Here is a 17039-nt window from a genome sequence, read left to right on the forward strand (position 1 = left end):
AGAATGGCAAAGAAGGGGAGGGGGGAGCGGGGCACATACAGAGACACTTCTGTGTTCAGATAGGTTTAATGTCTTTGTGTTACAAAAGTTTTTTTTGTTGTTTTTACAGCTCCGGAGAGCTTAATAGGTCTGTATTGTTTATCAAAATATACATGTTTTGAACGTAAAGTGGATATACTTCAAATGATTTTTGTGGTACAAAAACATGAATATATACAACCATCAACCCCGCTTCATACAATAACCCCACCCCACCCCCATATAAAAAAAGAGAAAAATAAAAGCTTTTAACAAAACTTGAAAGGCATATAATCTTCTACAGTCAACAACACAGCTAGGACTGTGGTTCAATTAAGTATCCACTCTAAAGCAATTTCTACCAAAGTAGGCTCTTTGTGAAGGCAAACAAAAAGGGATACAATATACAGTATAGGTTGAAACCCAAAAGATGTTTCAACTTCATGTGACTGTTTTCCAAGGCATCTGAAATGGGGAGAAAAGGGAATTTGAAGCCTTGTGTAACGTGGAATAGCAGGAATTTGAAAAAACCTTTAAGAAATCACAACACTACAAAACAGCAGGGGATAGAAGATACTTTGGTCCTTAACAGCAATAACCGTCTGTAGCTACATGAAGCTTTGTTAAACCATGCATAATAATCTTTTACAAAAATAGGAGACAGAGCGCCATCTGTATCTGGTCCAAAACTACAGTGGTTGAAGGCTGTGGAAACTGGTGCTTGAGGCACGCAGGAATGTGACAACGTTTAAGACTTCAGCGTGATGGTGCCGACTTGGACCTATCGTTGAGGAAAAGTGCACTAAAGAACCTGACTGTGGGAGTGGGCACAGAAAGGGAATGGTTGAGGGCTATTCCAGCCTGTGATTCTGTAATCCTGAATTTAAGAAAAAAATAAAAATATATATATACTGGGTTTTTAAGATTGAAGCCCAAGACTGTTACTTTTGATTGACAAATACCTCCGAGCTGCCCTCTCACAGGTAAGATTACCTGAATATAATGGGTTAAAGGCATCTTCGCAGACAGGTAAAATAAAACACCTGAACGAGAGGTAAACAAAGTCAACTGACCAGGTCAGAAAGTGTGTCAGCCTCAGATTAAAAACTCAAGGAGTCAAGGCACTGTGATAATGATCAAACCCAGCCACTACATAAAGGTATCAATTAAGCCTCAAAATGATACACATGTAAATGCTAACATTAAAAGAAAAGATAAATGAATATATATATGTGTCCACATATAGATGAACATAATATGGTTAAATGAGGCCCCAAACACCATTGTCCCTACTGAGAGGACTAAATGGAGGTGAATGGGGACTGTAAGACAGGAAGGCTGGACACAGCTCTACACTCCTGCCACAATACACCTAACAGAGCTACATCACCTAGCAAAAATATTAGGCATCTAACTGACTTACATTCATAGTTTCTACATACATATAATGGGGATATATGCATACAAATCCTTAAACATTGGTGTTTTAAGAAAACCAGATGATTGAATGAGCCACTTTTACCGCTATTTTAACAATGCTGGTAGATACCAAAAGGCATTGGAAAAAGAGCCACGTCTTTTCCAAATGTAGTCGAGCAATGTTTTAGGCAATTTGGTTTGGGCAAAGTAAGGCACAAGACTGTAGATAAAGATATTGAAAGAATAATGTGTCCTTATTGAATAACTTTAGATAGTGGTATGGATCCCCTGAAGCAAATAGGTGAGTAGTTAAGAGGAGGACAAAATAGAAATGGATACAAAGAAAATAAATTGCTGGGTGGTCTGTGAGCCAAAACAAAATCCTTTGTCTCAAACCGTTTCTGACTGGCCAAACAGGTTCAAAGTGGCATTTCAAAAAAGGCACACAGATAAATCCACACGACTATCATATTAAAAGGAATGCTGAAGTGTGTCTGGTGCGGATACAATTCATCCACATACTAAGCATACATCCAGGGTGGAGGGTGTCTTCTTTTTTTTTATAGCGATTTGGTCTAAAGTGACAGTTCATGAGCTGCCCCTACTTTACCTCCAATATAATAACATGTTTCATTGCAGAACGTTGCCCGTTTCCCTGGCCCCCACCAATAACTTTATGATGGAACAAATGAATGATAATGTGGGAGATCAGAAACCTGTCCTGAACTGAAATTACTTCCTTATTTATCAAAACCAGGGATCTGATCAGAAATGCACTGTGATTCCACTTACTGATTTGGACCCATTCCATTACACGTGCAGTAATGGATGTGTATATTACGGCAAGGGCCTATTGTAAGTGTGGCAAGGCTTCACTCAAGAGTAGCGATAAGCGAAAAATCAACTTCATAATGCCTCCAATAGGAATCAAATGTAAAACCGCTAAATATCGATTTGTGGGGGGCAAGAGGAAAGCTTCATATCTGCCTACATTTGAATTTAAAATACCTTGCATGTTATATTCTGTATTATAGTTTGCTATCAAAAATAAAATGTAATTATGATTGACAAAATCTTGGAACCGGGAATGGCAAGCAAAATCAATAAGTGGAATCCATTAAATCCTATACACAAACCTATTTACGATAGGGGATAATTAAGAATGGGGTTCAGGGGAGCAACGTTCGACAAAGAACCACAGCCATAAATATGTAATGGTGGCCATTACCACCGAAGGCAACTAAAGTAACCGTTAGTTGGCAATGGACTTGGAGGGAGGGAGAAAAGGCACTCAGATGGTGGACTTTGAGAAGGAGACTCGAAGGTGGTGGTTCTCTCCCAGATCGTGGTTGTGGAACTCAATGAGGGACTCGATGGCCTCCTCCACTGAGCCCATCTGGATCAGGGCCATCTTGCGGTCCTTTCTGTTAAAGAAAGAAGACAATGTGTTCTGAATGTCGCTCACTTTTTTTTAGGGTTGCTTGCCTTTTCCTATATTACAAATGGTGTCTTGTAGAGCACAGGGTCAAATAGTCATAGCAACCCCTTCCTAAATTGGATTTGTCTTAAAAAGGAGGTTGAAATGTGTTCAAGAAGAATTCAAACCACCAATAAAGGAAATAACAATTGAAGTGAATTGAGTGTGACTGGATCGGGACTTACTGAAAGAACTTGAAGGCCTTGACTGTGGCTCCTGAGCTGGCAAAAAGCCTCTTGAGGTCTTCCTCCACCACAGACGGCCTGAAAACAGAGAAAAAAAAGGAAATCAACAACAGAAAAGCATTTGTTGTTTTACATTCCCTTTAAAATTACATGTATGTCTGTGTTCAATTACTGGTATTTTGACACAAGGGCCAACATTAAATCCAAAAAATGCACCTCTAGAGAAGCATGTTTACAAAGTACTGACACCACTACTTAATCCCAGGATCTAAATATAGAAATAAATTAGTCAGGACAACAAAGGAAAAAAGCCTAGAGCACAAAAGCCGTTAGTGTCAGAATGAAAATGCGGCTGCTGCAGCAGCACTCACGGTATGTTAGAGAGGTGGAGTGTTGCAGAGGGTGGGAAGATGTTGGAGTAATTTTTGGAGCCAGGCTTCTTGAAGCGGTGCAGCGGTGAGTTGCCATAGTCCTTTGTGAGGCCCTGGTCCTCGTGGCCTTCTCTGGGCAGCTGCACTGTGGTGTGTTTTGAAAATGTAACACGCATGTCTCTGCCATGCAGGCGCTGGCCACTCAAGTGGCTCATTGCTGTGAAAAAAAAGTAAGATAGTCAAAACTTGCTATTAAGGGCGCACTCACACTAGGCAAAGTTTCCCTGTACCGTAATCAAGTACGATAATTGAAAATGATAGATAAAAGAAAGCGGGGCTGGAGTATAGCTACCTAGCTGAGCCTGGGTACTATCAGACATCTGGATCAGAGCATTCTCCTTTTTATTGAATAGGATCTTCACTCTCATTACGTCGCCATACACACCTGAGGAGGAGGAGGAAGGTGTCACAAGTGGAACAAAGAACAACACAGCCTTAACACGGGCTACGCAGTCAATCACAGCAACACAAAACAATTTAAAGCATCAAATCTAGGACATATTACATTCATGTTGCTACTAAAATTTCTTTCCACTTATTTATGGAATCTCTAGAACTAACCCTAGACAAGCCCTCCTAGATAATAATCACAGATGTCATCGGCTAAAGTGGTTATGCTTGAGAAGGGGGAGGTAGTGATTTGAAGGTAAAAATCAAAAGACAAGTAAAATGAGTTTTTGATCGCTCTACAGTGAAGAAAAATTTGATTTCTTGAGCAACTTGAGGGCTTAATAGAAAGACATGCAGGAATAAACTAAACATGCACATACCTACATTAGAGTAACAGACAGACGGCAAAAGAATAATATGGTGACATTATCTGAGGGATATGTCAACTCACAATCACTAGAAAAGCAGCAGCATTTCATCTTTCTATGTACGGTTGCTGAGTAACTCAAGGCAAGCCAGGGAAAATCAAATTAACAAATTAAATAAGATCAACATTCATGGCTTAAAATTGGAATGCGCGGGACCAATGTGTTTGAGTTTTATCCTTTTCCTGGAGGTGATACTTTGGAATTAAGATCGGCTTCGTACTCCCTTCCGAAAAAACAGATGATCCTCACATTTCTTTTGAGTGAGGCAATATTTCCATTGAGGGGCTGTGTGCCCTTTGAAGATGAAAAACTGAAAATATTTTTTTGTCCGTGGACAGTAAACCACTTTTGGTAAAGAAAAATTAAATGAAATGCTGCAGCTTTGTGTGGTGTTCTCACCATAATTTCCTCACACAAACCCACAACAACCAAACCAGGTCATACAAACCCCCCACACAAACAGACACCCCCACCCTTCATAGCCCTGTAGCCTGATGACGAGACATCAGTGGTTAAAAAAACAAAGCCAACAACATGAGACAACACATGCCCACCTTGCCAGGTAACAGTAGTAATAAATAAAAGGAGATGAAAGGATGATAACGTACCGAAAAGAATAAAGAGGCAGTGTGGCGTAACGCTCTTTAGAGACAGCAGGGGGAGCAGCGGGGCAGGGAGGGATAGGGAACAGGGGACAGGGGAAAAGAGACGGAGCGGAGGACAGTGGAGTGGAGTCGGGACATGTCCGCAGGCCACAGGCAGCGAGGTCCACAGGAAGGCCACAGTACCATGGAGGAAGGAGAGGCATGAGGGACGAAGAGAATGAAGAGAGGGGGAGAGGAGTCGATATGAGGAGGAAGAGGAGAATAAAAAGGACAAAGAGGAGGTGGAGGAAAGATTGTGGGAGGGCATATGATGGCAAAATTGGAGGGGGAAGGGGACCAAATATGTGCCAATTTATTTTTATTTTTTTCAATTTATGGGGTTGTCCAAATTTGGGACAGTGAATAAGGAAGAAAGTATTGGCCGGATGGGATGATGGTTATAGTAGTTTCAGAGGAGTGGCAGAGGGGAGGAGGACAGGAGGAGTAATTGGTTGTGGGGCGTGCAGTCAGTTGGCAAGAGTTGGGGTGAGGTTTTTTTTTTTAAACAAAAAAGAGGGAGAGGGGGACAGAGAAAGAAGAGAGGAAAAAAAGGAAGTAAAAAACAAGGTCAGTATACACAAAGAAATGTAGTGCTTCAGACAGTAGAACTGGCTAAAATTAAAATGCACTGTCACTATGGGAACACTAGGAGAAACAGAAGAGAAAAAAAGATTAACAATGAAATACAGAAAAAGGCAGAGACAATATGTACTTTTAAATTACATTCTATGTTTGCTTAGATTTTACATTAAATTATAATAACAGTCAAATCTGAATATCAATTTTAATAATACTGACTAAGTTCTGAGTTAAAGCTGATCCTAAAAATAACATGCTTAATGTAATAAATACTTATCTACAGTAAATGTAATGTGTGACAGACTACTTATACACTCTACCCACTATTGTATTAAAAAAAGGCCTGAATCAAAGACATGTGTTTCTTTAAGAAATACAATAAAGTAATATTGTCTCTCCACCAACTCAAGAATGATTTCAACTAATGGACAAAAATGAAGATATGAAATGGTAAGTTTAAAAAAAAGGAAGTTAGTGTTTTGAATAAACTTAAAATTCACAGTGAGCAAAGTGGCAGGTCAGAAATGCAGCAGGTTTGGTCAAACACAGAAAGGATCCTGAAAGAGAAGTGGTTTTGACTCGATGACCCCCTTTTGATTGAAAACCTTCCGATTAAAAACCCTGGTAAGGGCAGTCCAACTAATCTGATCATATGGTGTGGTGGGAAATTACACTGGATCTCTTCAACAAATGGATCCGGGTCCATGAAGCATAGTATAAACAAGTGGCAGTGTAAAATGTAAAAGGTTTCTCAGCACTGCACTGCCAGAGGCCTCATGAGTGTACTGACCTCAGGGTTCAGATTGCTGACCAACAAGACATTGTGTCCCCCAGAGGGGGAGAGTCCTGACAGGCCCAGCCTGCTAGCGGCCGCTGCTGCAGCCGCCATGCCACCATGGCCCATGCCCAGAGACGCCAGGGAACCATGCATACCAGGCATCGACAGACCTAAGAGGAACAAAATACTGATTACCTTCAACTCATCTCCTAAAACTGAAGGGATCTGGTAGGAAGAACATAACTAGGAGATGCATGGAGTGTTAGAGTCAAGGCAACATGTATTGTACATAGCAAGCAGATTTTTAAAGGAGGGATAAAGATCTTATTAATGGAATAGCAAGGTGAGAGAAAGTGTGCACTGACCTGTCTGTTGGATGGCAAAGTTTGGGGGGAAGACATGAGCTCCACCATAGGGAGAGGCTGAGATCAAGCCCGGTGCAGCTGGGACAAGAAGCGACAATCAAATTAGAGTACAAGCTTCTCCATCAAATGTATACAATGATACAGGTAAAACATGTAAAAGGAAATTCAACCAGAAAATATTTAGCACAATTTAAACATTTGGTCAAGTAAAACCTAGAGGCCCTGAAACAAAAAGGCATCTGGACTATTTATACACACTTGTCAACATGTATAAACATGATCAGGCACAAAAAATGTAAATATTGTCCCAATCTTACCAAATGCAGCTGCCATGGTCTGGTGGTCAATGGAGTGCTGTGAATCTGCAGTGGGGAGGTCTGGTCGGGTGTAATCTCTGCTCTTGTCGTTGTTGTACTTGACGTTAAGGCTGGTGAGCTTGGAGAAGCTGATTCTCAGGGTACAGCAGGCATTGTAGATGTTCTGTCCATCCAGAGACTGAGGCAGACATGGAAGCATTAGGCTTAAGACATTTTTAAGTGATGTGTTTTACATTGTTGATTTTACATGTACTTCAGATGAATCTGTCCTACAGTGTACACACTGCTATGTAGCTGCAAAGTAGGGATGCACCGAATATTCGGCCACCGAAACAGTTAAAAAGCCGAACAACATTACCGAAAATTGGAGAACTAAATGACAATAAGGAAATATGTTTTTAAAAGAGCCGACGTCACAGGCAGAGAGACGGACAGTGTACTGTACACAGAGGCTGATGAGAGACACCGAGGAGGAAAATGTATTGCAGGCAGCCGAGCCGGTGCTGTATGACAGCAGCTCGGGAATAGAAGACGTGGGGAGAGTAAACCAGGAGAATGGACTTCCTGGTTAATTCAGTGAATATGTGCGGCTGTGCTTAAGCCGATAAAACAAGTTAGCGCCGTATAGCATTAGTTAACTCACCCTGTTGTGTGCGGGCGGCTAGCGCCTCATATTATGAACCCAAACATGACGGCTATGTCCGGGGGACCTTCACAACGAGTACAGCGAAGCACCGGTGTTGATCTACGCCAGCCACGGTCCCGTCACAGCCAGGTAGGCTAATGTTGGCTACTTGGCTTTATGTTGTGCCGCCGTGCACTGATGCTGCTGTAACTGCGTTTGTTATGTAGCTGCCGTGAATATGCAATGCTGTTTTAATGCTAGGCTATTTGTGCTGTTCAGTTTGTCTTTTGGCACAGTTGTTGGCCGTGTTGTTGTTGTTTTTGTGCGGACATGCACGCTATTGTGTCGGGTCTGATCGCAGCCATGGTTGATTAGGGGAAATACAATATCGGTAGGTAGACTAGGCACGTTACGCGCGTACAACCATTTTTGACACAAAATGATCAAGCAACATTTTAGCCGCGTTACGCACGTAAATCTTACGCGTGTAAAGTGCCTAGTGTGTTCGCACCTTTATGCAGCATAAAGTTAAAACGCTCGTCCAAGACTGACGTTTAATCACCATAGAAACACAAAAGCCTCTGCAAAAAATTAAGAAAGGCAATAAGTCGATCTTTTTGTAGATTCATCCTCATATAAGTCGAGGTAAAAATCAGTGAGTGGTTCACAAATTAACTAATAGTAAAATATTAATTTTACTCTTAGATTTGAAGGTTTTACTGTTTAATTATTTATTTAGGGTTGCTTTTTAGTTGTAGGCTATGTTTGAGGAGAACATTTGGGAGTTCATGTATGCAATGTTGAAATAATTGACTAAATAATAAACAACTGCAAAAGCCTCTTTCGGTATTCGGTTTCGGCCAACTGTTTAATTTTATTCGGTTTCGGCCAAGAATTTTAATTTTGGTGCATCCCTACTGCAAAGGTTTGCTTTTTGGTTCATTTGTCATGTCCTTACCTGCTGACAAAGCAACCTGCCACACAACAGTAACTACCTCAAACCTCATGACAAATAGCATTACTGATTCCAGTCTTACCAGTTTAGAATGCTGAGCTGTCATGCCATCAGCATACTGGATAAGAGCCTGGAACTGGTTGTTCTTAGTGAAAGTGATGATCTTCAGCACGGTCCCAAACTTAGAGAAAATCTATGAAGGGAAGGCAGTACAATTAGGGATCCCATCATGACAACATGCATACATCAAACTATCAGTACAACTGTGCTTTAAAAAATAATTAAGTTCCACTATTTACCAACATGCATATGCAAGTATTTTACAGAGAAAGCAATAAATGTGAGAAACAAACATTTCTTGTTAACACAATGATAAGAGGACATGCAAAAACACAAACATATATCTATGCAGCTGATTTATGCAGCTGAGTAGCGAGTAGAAGTAATAAAGCAGAGGTGTGTTCCATTGACAATTTTACACATTCAGAATAGCAGATGAACAAGTTGGTCTGCTTGAGTCATCGACAACAGTCGTTTAGAAAATTGTTAAGTAAATACTGAATGTCACTGTACTGTTCACCACCCAAAGTGCAAGGTCTGTTGACAGGTTAAAACGGGAACTGGCAAACCTATTATGTGTTGTTGAAAGGCTAAATCTTGTTTCATAACCAGGTAAAGCTGTAGTTTCTCAAACTGCCCGTACCTGGTGTAGCACATCCAGGGTGACGGGGTAGAAGAGGTTTTCCACTATGACTCTCAGTACAGGGCTTTGGGATCCTGCTCCTCCTCCCACTCCTATGAGGCCGCCTGCATCTGCTGACATGGCCATGCCAGCCATGCCAGCCATACCGGCCATCCCACCTCCGTGCAGCGCGTTCACTGCCTGCAGAGCGGCCTGGGCACGCTGAAGGGATAAGAAAGAGGAAGTTCTTAGCATGGATATCAAGTCAGTGAATTCAGCATGATGTAACAAACTTACAAGACAGAAACACACCACAACTCCCTGGATTGTACGCTTAAATTAGCCATACTAGATACAGGGTTAGGGTTAAGTTGGCATTAAAACCAAGTGTATTTGAGCTTGAGAGAGTGCAGGACCTTACCACTTGGTTGGGAGAGTTGTCCGTCTTGAGCTCCTTGTGGGTTGAGTATTGCATGTAAATGGGGTGGTTTCTGATGACAGGGGTGACAGAGGAGTAGTAGCTCACCATCGTCTGTGCACACTCCTCGCTGTTCAGTTCCAAGAATGCCTGCAAGGGAGGACCAGAGACATATTCAATTAGTTCCTCCCTTCAGATAATAAGGTGACATTATGTGGTTCTAATAATTCGGGTGGTAAACCCTTCTAATTATGTTCACTGCCCATCACTGTCTATTGTAAGCCACATTTGACATCTTTATTGGTTGACACAGAACTGCAGGTAATAGAAAACTGGAGATAATAGAAATACATTAAAAAAAAAGGGAAGCGATGTCTTCCTACAGGAAATCTAAGCCTAATCATAAAAAACATTAGGATGTGATCAAGGGGTCATCGTCATCATTTTCACATCTGGACAGAAGGTAAAAAAGCTGATTATTTGTCTTGCGTCTAAGATGAAATGTCATGCAGGAGTGCATATCATACGGGTGGTTACCAGACTTAATATATCAGTCCTTACCTGGTTTTTCCCTTTCAGCATCAGCAGATTAGTGACCTTCCCAAAGGGCAGTCCTAGTCCAATAACCTCAGCCTCATTTATGTCGTTGGGCAGTTTGCGTACGTGGACCACACGTGACGGAACACCAGGGCTACGGACGTCACCTTTGAATTTTTTGCTGTCGTTGCCATTGGCTGCAAGGAAAAAAAACAGAAGCAGATACAATCAGAGAGGGAACAGAGGGCTCTGGTTCTTCTTGAATAATGGATTGATCGTCATGGCAACACAAACAACACAGACCCAACAAGCACTTGAATAAAAAAAGGATTCACCCTTCCGTGACAAGACCCCTACCTGAGCTCATGATATATGGCCCGTTGGCTATGCAGGAAGAAAAGAGTTCGTCGGATCCCCTCTGTAGAAGGAGAGAAAACAATGGTTCACTTCAGTGCATTCACCAATGAGGGCAGGGGCTGGCAGGTGGAGAGCACGGCTCTCCTATTACCGAGCCATTGTGTGATAGAGTAGGAAGTAATCTGATAACTAAAAGAGGATTGACCGCTTCAGAAGAAACCCACCTTCCTCACCAGGTTGAATTAGGTGACCAGGGATATTTCACTTCCCATCAAAATAAATTATTCACACTAGTTTACAACATTCTACAACAGTTATAATGACTAGTTAATAAAAATATTCTTAATTGGTGCAATGTGCCAAATGCTCATGTATCATTGAAAAATCACACTCAAGGAAGAGCTACTATTTAAAATGTAGCACACAGTCAGCAGTAAAAGCTTATGTCAGCAGCAGCTGTCGGTCAGTACAACCCATCTTCTCATATATCAGTATTAGGCGGAAGGATAACAAACTGTAGCAGTCTGGATGGGAAGTCACAATGGGGATCGCCCAGCCCACACTAGTTTACTGTCTGCTGAAACAGTCTCGACTATCCTCTCTCCCTCTCTCTCTTTAGTAGATATAAAGTGCCGTTTCACTGCCGAGCGTGTGTTTGTGGTGTTGGGAGATGAAGTATAGCAGTCACAAGAAGAGGCTCAGCAGCCTAAGCTCTACAACACTCTACAATGAAGGTCCTGTTCGGGCTGAGACTAGGGTCATTGTTACACGGCAGCACGCACACATATGGAGCCCCAAGGACACTCTGGGAGTTGAAGAGGCCTGTAGCGCTTTAACATCCAGTCATGCAGGTTTGCTAGCATTGTTCTCCACCTTGATCCAATGCTTTTAACATGCAAAGGTTTTAGAGAGTACATTCCGGTCAGGATTCAAAGTTTACTTTAAAAAAAAGCAGTACTAAGGTGACCTGGGAGGGAACATTTGGCGGTGTCTGTAAACATTGTAATGGGGTTGTGTTGGATACTGAGTTATTTGCTCCACAGAGCACAACTCTGTAAGCAGTAGTATACACTACCCTTTGACATCCAGATGGTTTGGCTGAGTTGGTCACTCTCACTCAATCTGGGGCCCACACGAAACAGGGTCTGCTATCTCAATTCATGAACTTAAAGCAACAAAAGACATTCCTATGACTTTTCTGCGAGGCCTCAGGATCAGGGGGCACCCTACTTTGGCCAATGTTCAAATCTTTACATAAATGGAATGCATAAACTACAAGCAATCACTGAGCTAAAATTACCAAGATGCAACTTAGCAGGATATGCTGAAGCGTGGGATGCAATCAAAAAGGGGACAAAAGGGGGTCGTTTTTTTATTTTATTTTTTTACACATGGGAGTGGCTGGTTAGCTCAAACTGGTGGAACATAAACAAGAAGCCTGCAATACCGAGTATAGTGAATGAGTAAGAGTTGTGTGTTCTAGTTGGTGGGAATAAAATGTAAAAAAACAAAAATGTTGCTTGATAAATGTGCCAAGGGCAGATATAGCCATGAGAAATGAAGGAAGTGGCTCCAGCCTGACTGAACAGTCGTGGGCGGGCACAGTCACATTATCAGTCAGCAGACTAACTGCAAACAGGAAGAGCAGAAACATCAAGGCCGCTTCCAGGGTTTTGTTAAACTTCCTCTAGGGGACTGATGGTTACTGTTCCATAGCAAGAGACTCTCTCTCTCTTCCCCAATCTAATAATAACTACCGAGCTGAGAAAATCTACAGTGCTGAACAGGAACATCAAATCACATACAAAACTGAGGATTGTATAACTATTCGAACAAGAAACATTGAAAGACATTGCTTTTGGAGAATGTGGGGGAAAGTTTAGAGCAGCACAAAAAAAGAGTTACATTAAAAAGCCAATGGAAGAAAAATGGAGCTTATAAGTGGTTTGTAAGTTGACTCCAACACAGTGCAAAACCCATTTTTCCTACAAGACCCAATAAATGTGTAGTGGTCACCTCCTTTGTTTGCTCAAGAAAGTAAGTAACCTTTGGGGGGCGATGACACATCACTCGCCCTCATGCAGAAACTGTTGACCAGCTTCCTCTTGCAGACAATAGCGTTGGCCTGCCCTGAACTAACTTTTAAAATGGGAAAATGGACTGGAGGCAATTGCTCTGCTCTTTATTCCAAATCACACCTGGTTCTCATTGCAATAAATGGAAAGAACATGGGATCACTAAATGTAATGCATCATTTGGAGAGAAAAAAGGCCATTATGAGCTTGAAAAGAATGTAACGATTTGTTTGTTTCTGTTGGCGCCTGCAAGCAACTTCCTTGTGGACTCTGTTGGGGGTTAGGCGGGTGGTAATTTCTAAAGGCGAAGCACAAAGGAGAAGAGCACAGGACAGGTACATACATGTTTGCTCACGGTGCTCAGCCCTTGCCAGTGGAGGGGGCAGGGAGCTGTGCCTCACCAGGGGCTGGAGGGGGGAGATTGGAATGTGACCGCGGAATGCCAGACACTCTGCCCAGACGGAATAATTACAGATTCCAGCAGGGCAGCACTCCGTAACTCAGTATCACCACTACCACAGCACATCAAATCCACAAAACGGGAAAAGTTACCGGGAGTCAAATACTGAGTGCCAATAAGCGCCCTCTAAACTACGCATTGTTAACATGCTGAACAACAACAGGCCTCACTGAGGTGAATAGAGGGGGTGGGGTGTGTCCCCGTTATGGGCGTGTGCATTTAAGTGCTTGTTCAAACAGTGTAAAGACCTTTGGTCGGGAGGATGAGGACCTTTTGCAGGAGGATGGTTACATCTAAGTTGACTTCAATTACTGCTACGCATAGCTGCCCAGGCCCTGTTGCCAAGGATTACTACTTAAGTTGGCAGTTTTATTGGGTACGCAGGTTAACAGCCAGCAGTTTGACAAAAACAAACATGTTCACTCTTCAACAAGTTTGCAGACACTATTTGCACATACAATCATGTAGAGATGGGCTTTTCCAGTCACACAACAAAAACCTCCTGTTCACTAGAAATTATGAGAGCAAATTATGGCAAAAAAAGGCAGAAAAATACAAGGGCAGGATGCTGCTGCTTTCATAACATTCCAATGCGACAAACTGGCTACTGAGGAACACACAAGATTAACAACAGGAAGTTTCATTTCCCAACAGCCACAGAAACAGGAAAACATAAAGCCCCACCTCATATAATCTATCCTAATTTAATTATAACATATTCCATGTCCATAGTCTTGAGAGTTTCTCCAACCTCCATGTGCTGACCATTCAGTTATACATCATAAATCTTAAAAAGGAGAGCCAGTCTGCAACTGCAAACTCATTACACATGAGAAATGGCTTTGGGCTGCTTCTCTGTAATTATAGAGGAAGCTCTTGCAAACTCACAGACTATGTTATTCAAGTCCCTAATGTCAGCACAGTTGTTTTTCCATCTTCACTCTGTAAAGTTTCTCAAACCAGTTTCCTAATAATTAATTTGGCTGCAGTGAGAGCCATGTAGAAACCCCAGACAAAGTTAGTAAAATGCAAATACAAGGAAAAATCATCTGCTTTGAAACCTATTTTGCTGCCAGGAATTTTAGAAACCAAGCAAACAGACACCGTAACCATTGGCTTTCATTATTTAGTCTAGGTAGTAAAATGGAGGGAAAGCAAAAAAGGAGCAAAGAAAATATATGTATTTAAAAAAAAATCCTACCTTTGTGCCAACTGATATGTCATGGACACTTCTGTGAAAGCGAAAGAAAGTACATAGTTAGACACAGAACATCATAGAAAATAAAACCATACGCTATGACGAGATCACGTTAAACATGCATCACAACCGCAGATCATGTGCACTCTGGAAATTCGGTCCTTACAAAATTAATTATGTAGAGCCGTCCAATCGAACTAAAATGGACTTCCCAATTCAGCTACGAATATAATCCACAAGCTTTAAACCTAGAACACACTTAGTCAACCTAGACATTTCGAGCTAAAGTCAGCCATGCAAAAAAAAAATACAAATACTTACTCCAATTCAGGGACGTAGCCGGCTCCCAGAGGGTACAATTCAGCGTCTAGGCGGCTGTAGAGGGATGGCAAAACACAATATCGTACTTCAGATTGGGTATTTAAAAGCAAGTAGAAAGGAAGCCAATCACTAATGTGACATTTACGTTAATCGAAGTGGCGAACGATTTCAAGGCAACATCCGCCCCTCACTGTACCTCCTTTACACTGACTAATTCAGATGATCAAACGAGTCGAATACGCCTGGTTGAAACTAAAAGCTATTGTTGATCCTACTCTTATCTAAATAACCCAATGAAGTCTCTCTGATTGAATCAGCATGACATGTTCAGAACAGACATCTTCAACATGGCCCTGGCACTCCGCAGACAAATGAATGCGGAAATGAGACACGTTGCTTTAGCTAGTGCTCGAGCTCCCGTGAAACCCCAAGTTACCAAGGTAGTAATGTCCGCGAGAGCAAACGGCGGAGTACTACCAATGTGATACCAAAAATTAAAAAGGTTTGTCCAAGTCTGAACTCTGGATAAGTCACGTCTATTCACCTTTCTTTTTCGGTGGCATAAGACGAAAACACGTTTACGTTCACATAACTCATATTTGTTACTAACAGCGACGGCTAGCTGCTAGTTAGCTTCCGTGTCTGCTAACTGTTGCATGTTTTGGTGGAAAAAAAAAATGTCTCAAAACTTTTCCGGTCTAACGGTGAAGTCAAACAGCCACCAAAGCCAAATTAGAGTATTAAGCAACCGATGTATTAATATAAGTAGGTAAACGGCCGGTTTGCCTTGTAAAATTAAGACTTAAGAGTGGTTCTTTTTTTACTTACCCGTCCATTGCACAAGAAAAAAACTGCAGGTCTGAAGCGAAGGTAGGGCGGCAGACTTGCTAGATTTTCTTACAAAATGGCTGAACACACGGAGGCGAGCGCTGATTAGTCCAGGCACTTTCAAGAGCCAAAAACAGGCGGGGACTAGCCTCTGCTGAAGTCGGGATTGGACAAGACGACTATCAATTTGGGTAAAAAAACAAAACAAAAAACAGGGCCGCGGCAATTTTCCAGCACACTGATATCAATATTACTCTACTGGTTAGGTTTGATTGAATGAATGTGACGATAAGTGTACTTTGAGTGACCACATTGATGACATGAAAGAAGCGAGGAAGCATCCTGCCGAGGTTTTTACAAAAGACATAGCTATAGGTAAGGTGTCAAGTAGGCTATGGAATAAATGTTACAATAGACTAAACTCAAGATTCCTGCAAATCACAAAAAGTCTTAACATATAGGCCTATTGAATTAATTAATTTAAAAGTAAGGCCTTGATTGGTTTGGTAGTCTTTTAAAATAGCGTACTGTACCAAAAGTCATGTTTTATGTTACAATAAAAGTTTGTGCAAAACTGTCCCTAACTAGAATTAGGCGTAATTCATGTAGTTGCAATCTTAGTTGTGGTAAAACTGTTCCTTTCCGACAGGCCTGGTTGAACAAAAGTGACTTTAACTTTACATTAAAGTCACTCGATATCCTAGGTTACGACCAAAGAACCGTCTAGCCTACATGGGGTCATCATCCCTATTTTCCTGAAATTGGCGAATGGGTTCAGGCATCACAGCTGGATAAAGGGACAGGGAGAGGCTAGAAATGACACACACACACACACACACACACACACACACACACACACACACACACACACACACACACACACACACACACACACACACACACACACACACACACACACACACACACACACACACACACACACACACACACACACAGACATAGGCCTACTATTCTAGATAACTTAGAAACCTGGGACCAGGGATGTGGAGACATTGAGCTGTGGGAAAATCATGGACCTATTATAAAAGGGGAACATGCTCCCACCTACATTTTGGCTACTAGTGCCCCCATGTTTTAGGTGTGCTAATATGGTAGCCTAGCCTATTTATGGTAATTGTGGGTAGCCTTAGCTATGTAATGTATAGACCATCTGGAACCAATTATACCACTCCTTTAAACCAATATGGATCATACGATGTTTATTCATCTTTGTGTAAATTCTTAATCTGTCAGTAATTTGGCTTTGAGCTGTGGTGCAGCTATGTTTGCTATATTTGCCTCTGATGTAGTAGAGTAAAAGTTGCATTATAAGGAAATAGCCAGGTAATGCATACATACTTTATTGTTGCTTTTTTCGATTTACAGTATAGGCTATAGGCCTACCTGATTATTTGTGATGACAATATCTGGACCAAAGTCTGTCAACACTTAGTGGAATCTAAATGTACAGTTGGTTTCAGGGTAAAAAGATTCAGGACACAGCACGTGCTGCAGTTTCCACCACTCAGAGTATCAACAATACTGGTTTTGG

General features: G+C 41.7%; 1 protein-coding gene across 2 annotated transcripts; it reads right to left on the minus strand.

Annotated features, from left to right (window-relative positions):
• ptbp1a (polypyrimidine tract binding protein 1a) lies at positions 1-15547 on the minus strand. 2 transcript variants are annotated; one of them, XM_080042814.1, is made up of 16 exons: positions 15488-15547; positions 14660-14713; positions 14342-14372; positions 10606-10666; positions 10273-10445; positions 9715-9861; positions 9315-9515; positions 8694-8804; positions 7032-7209; positions 6715-6792; positions 6362-6519; positions 4957-4990; positions 3823-3915; positions 3471-3687; positions 3100-3177; positions 1-2861 (listed from the first exon to the last, which is right to left on the minus strand). In XM_080042814.1, exons 1-16 carry the CDS (start codon positions 15493-15495, stop codon positions 2729-2731), a joined length of 1755 nt encoding a protein of 584 aa, XP_079898940.1. In that variant the 5' UTR covers positions 15496-15547; the 3' UTR covers positions 1-2728. The 2 variants fall into 2 exon arrangements, with proteins under 2 accessions (XP_079898940.1, XP_079898941.1); XM_080042815.1 differs by lacking the exon at positions 15488-15547 and adding an exon at positions 14805-14828 and having other exon boundaries at positions 2-2861.
• Positions 15548-17039: the final 1492 nt, after the last annotated feature.

Source organism: Ammodytes marinus (assembly GCF_949987685.1).
Source record: "Ammodytes marinus genome assembly, chromosome: 15".
In the NCBI taxonomy this organism is placed as follows: domain Eukaryota; kingdom Metazoa; phylum Chordata; class Actinopteri; order Uranoscopiformes; family Ammodytidae; genus Ammodytes; species Ammodytes marinus.

Coding starts and splice junctions, on each gene's coding strand:
- ptbp1a (XM_080042814.1), bottom strand. Junction 10,667..14,341: donor ACATATCAGTTGGCACAAAG/GTAGGATTTTTT, acceptor CTCCTTCTACAG/AGGGGATCCGACGAACTCTT. Junction 7,210..8,693: donor CAGCTCAGCATTCTAAACTG/GTAAGACTGGAA, acceptor TGTCTGCCTCAG/TCTCTGGATGGACAGAACAT.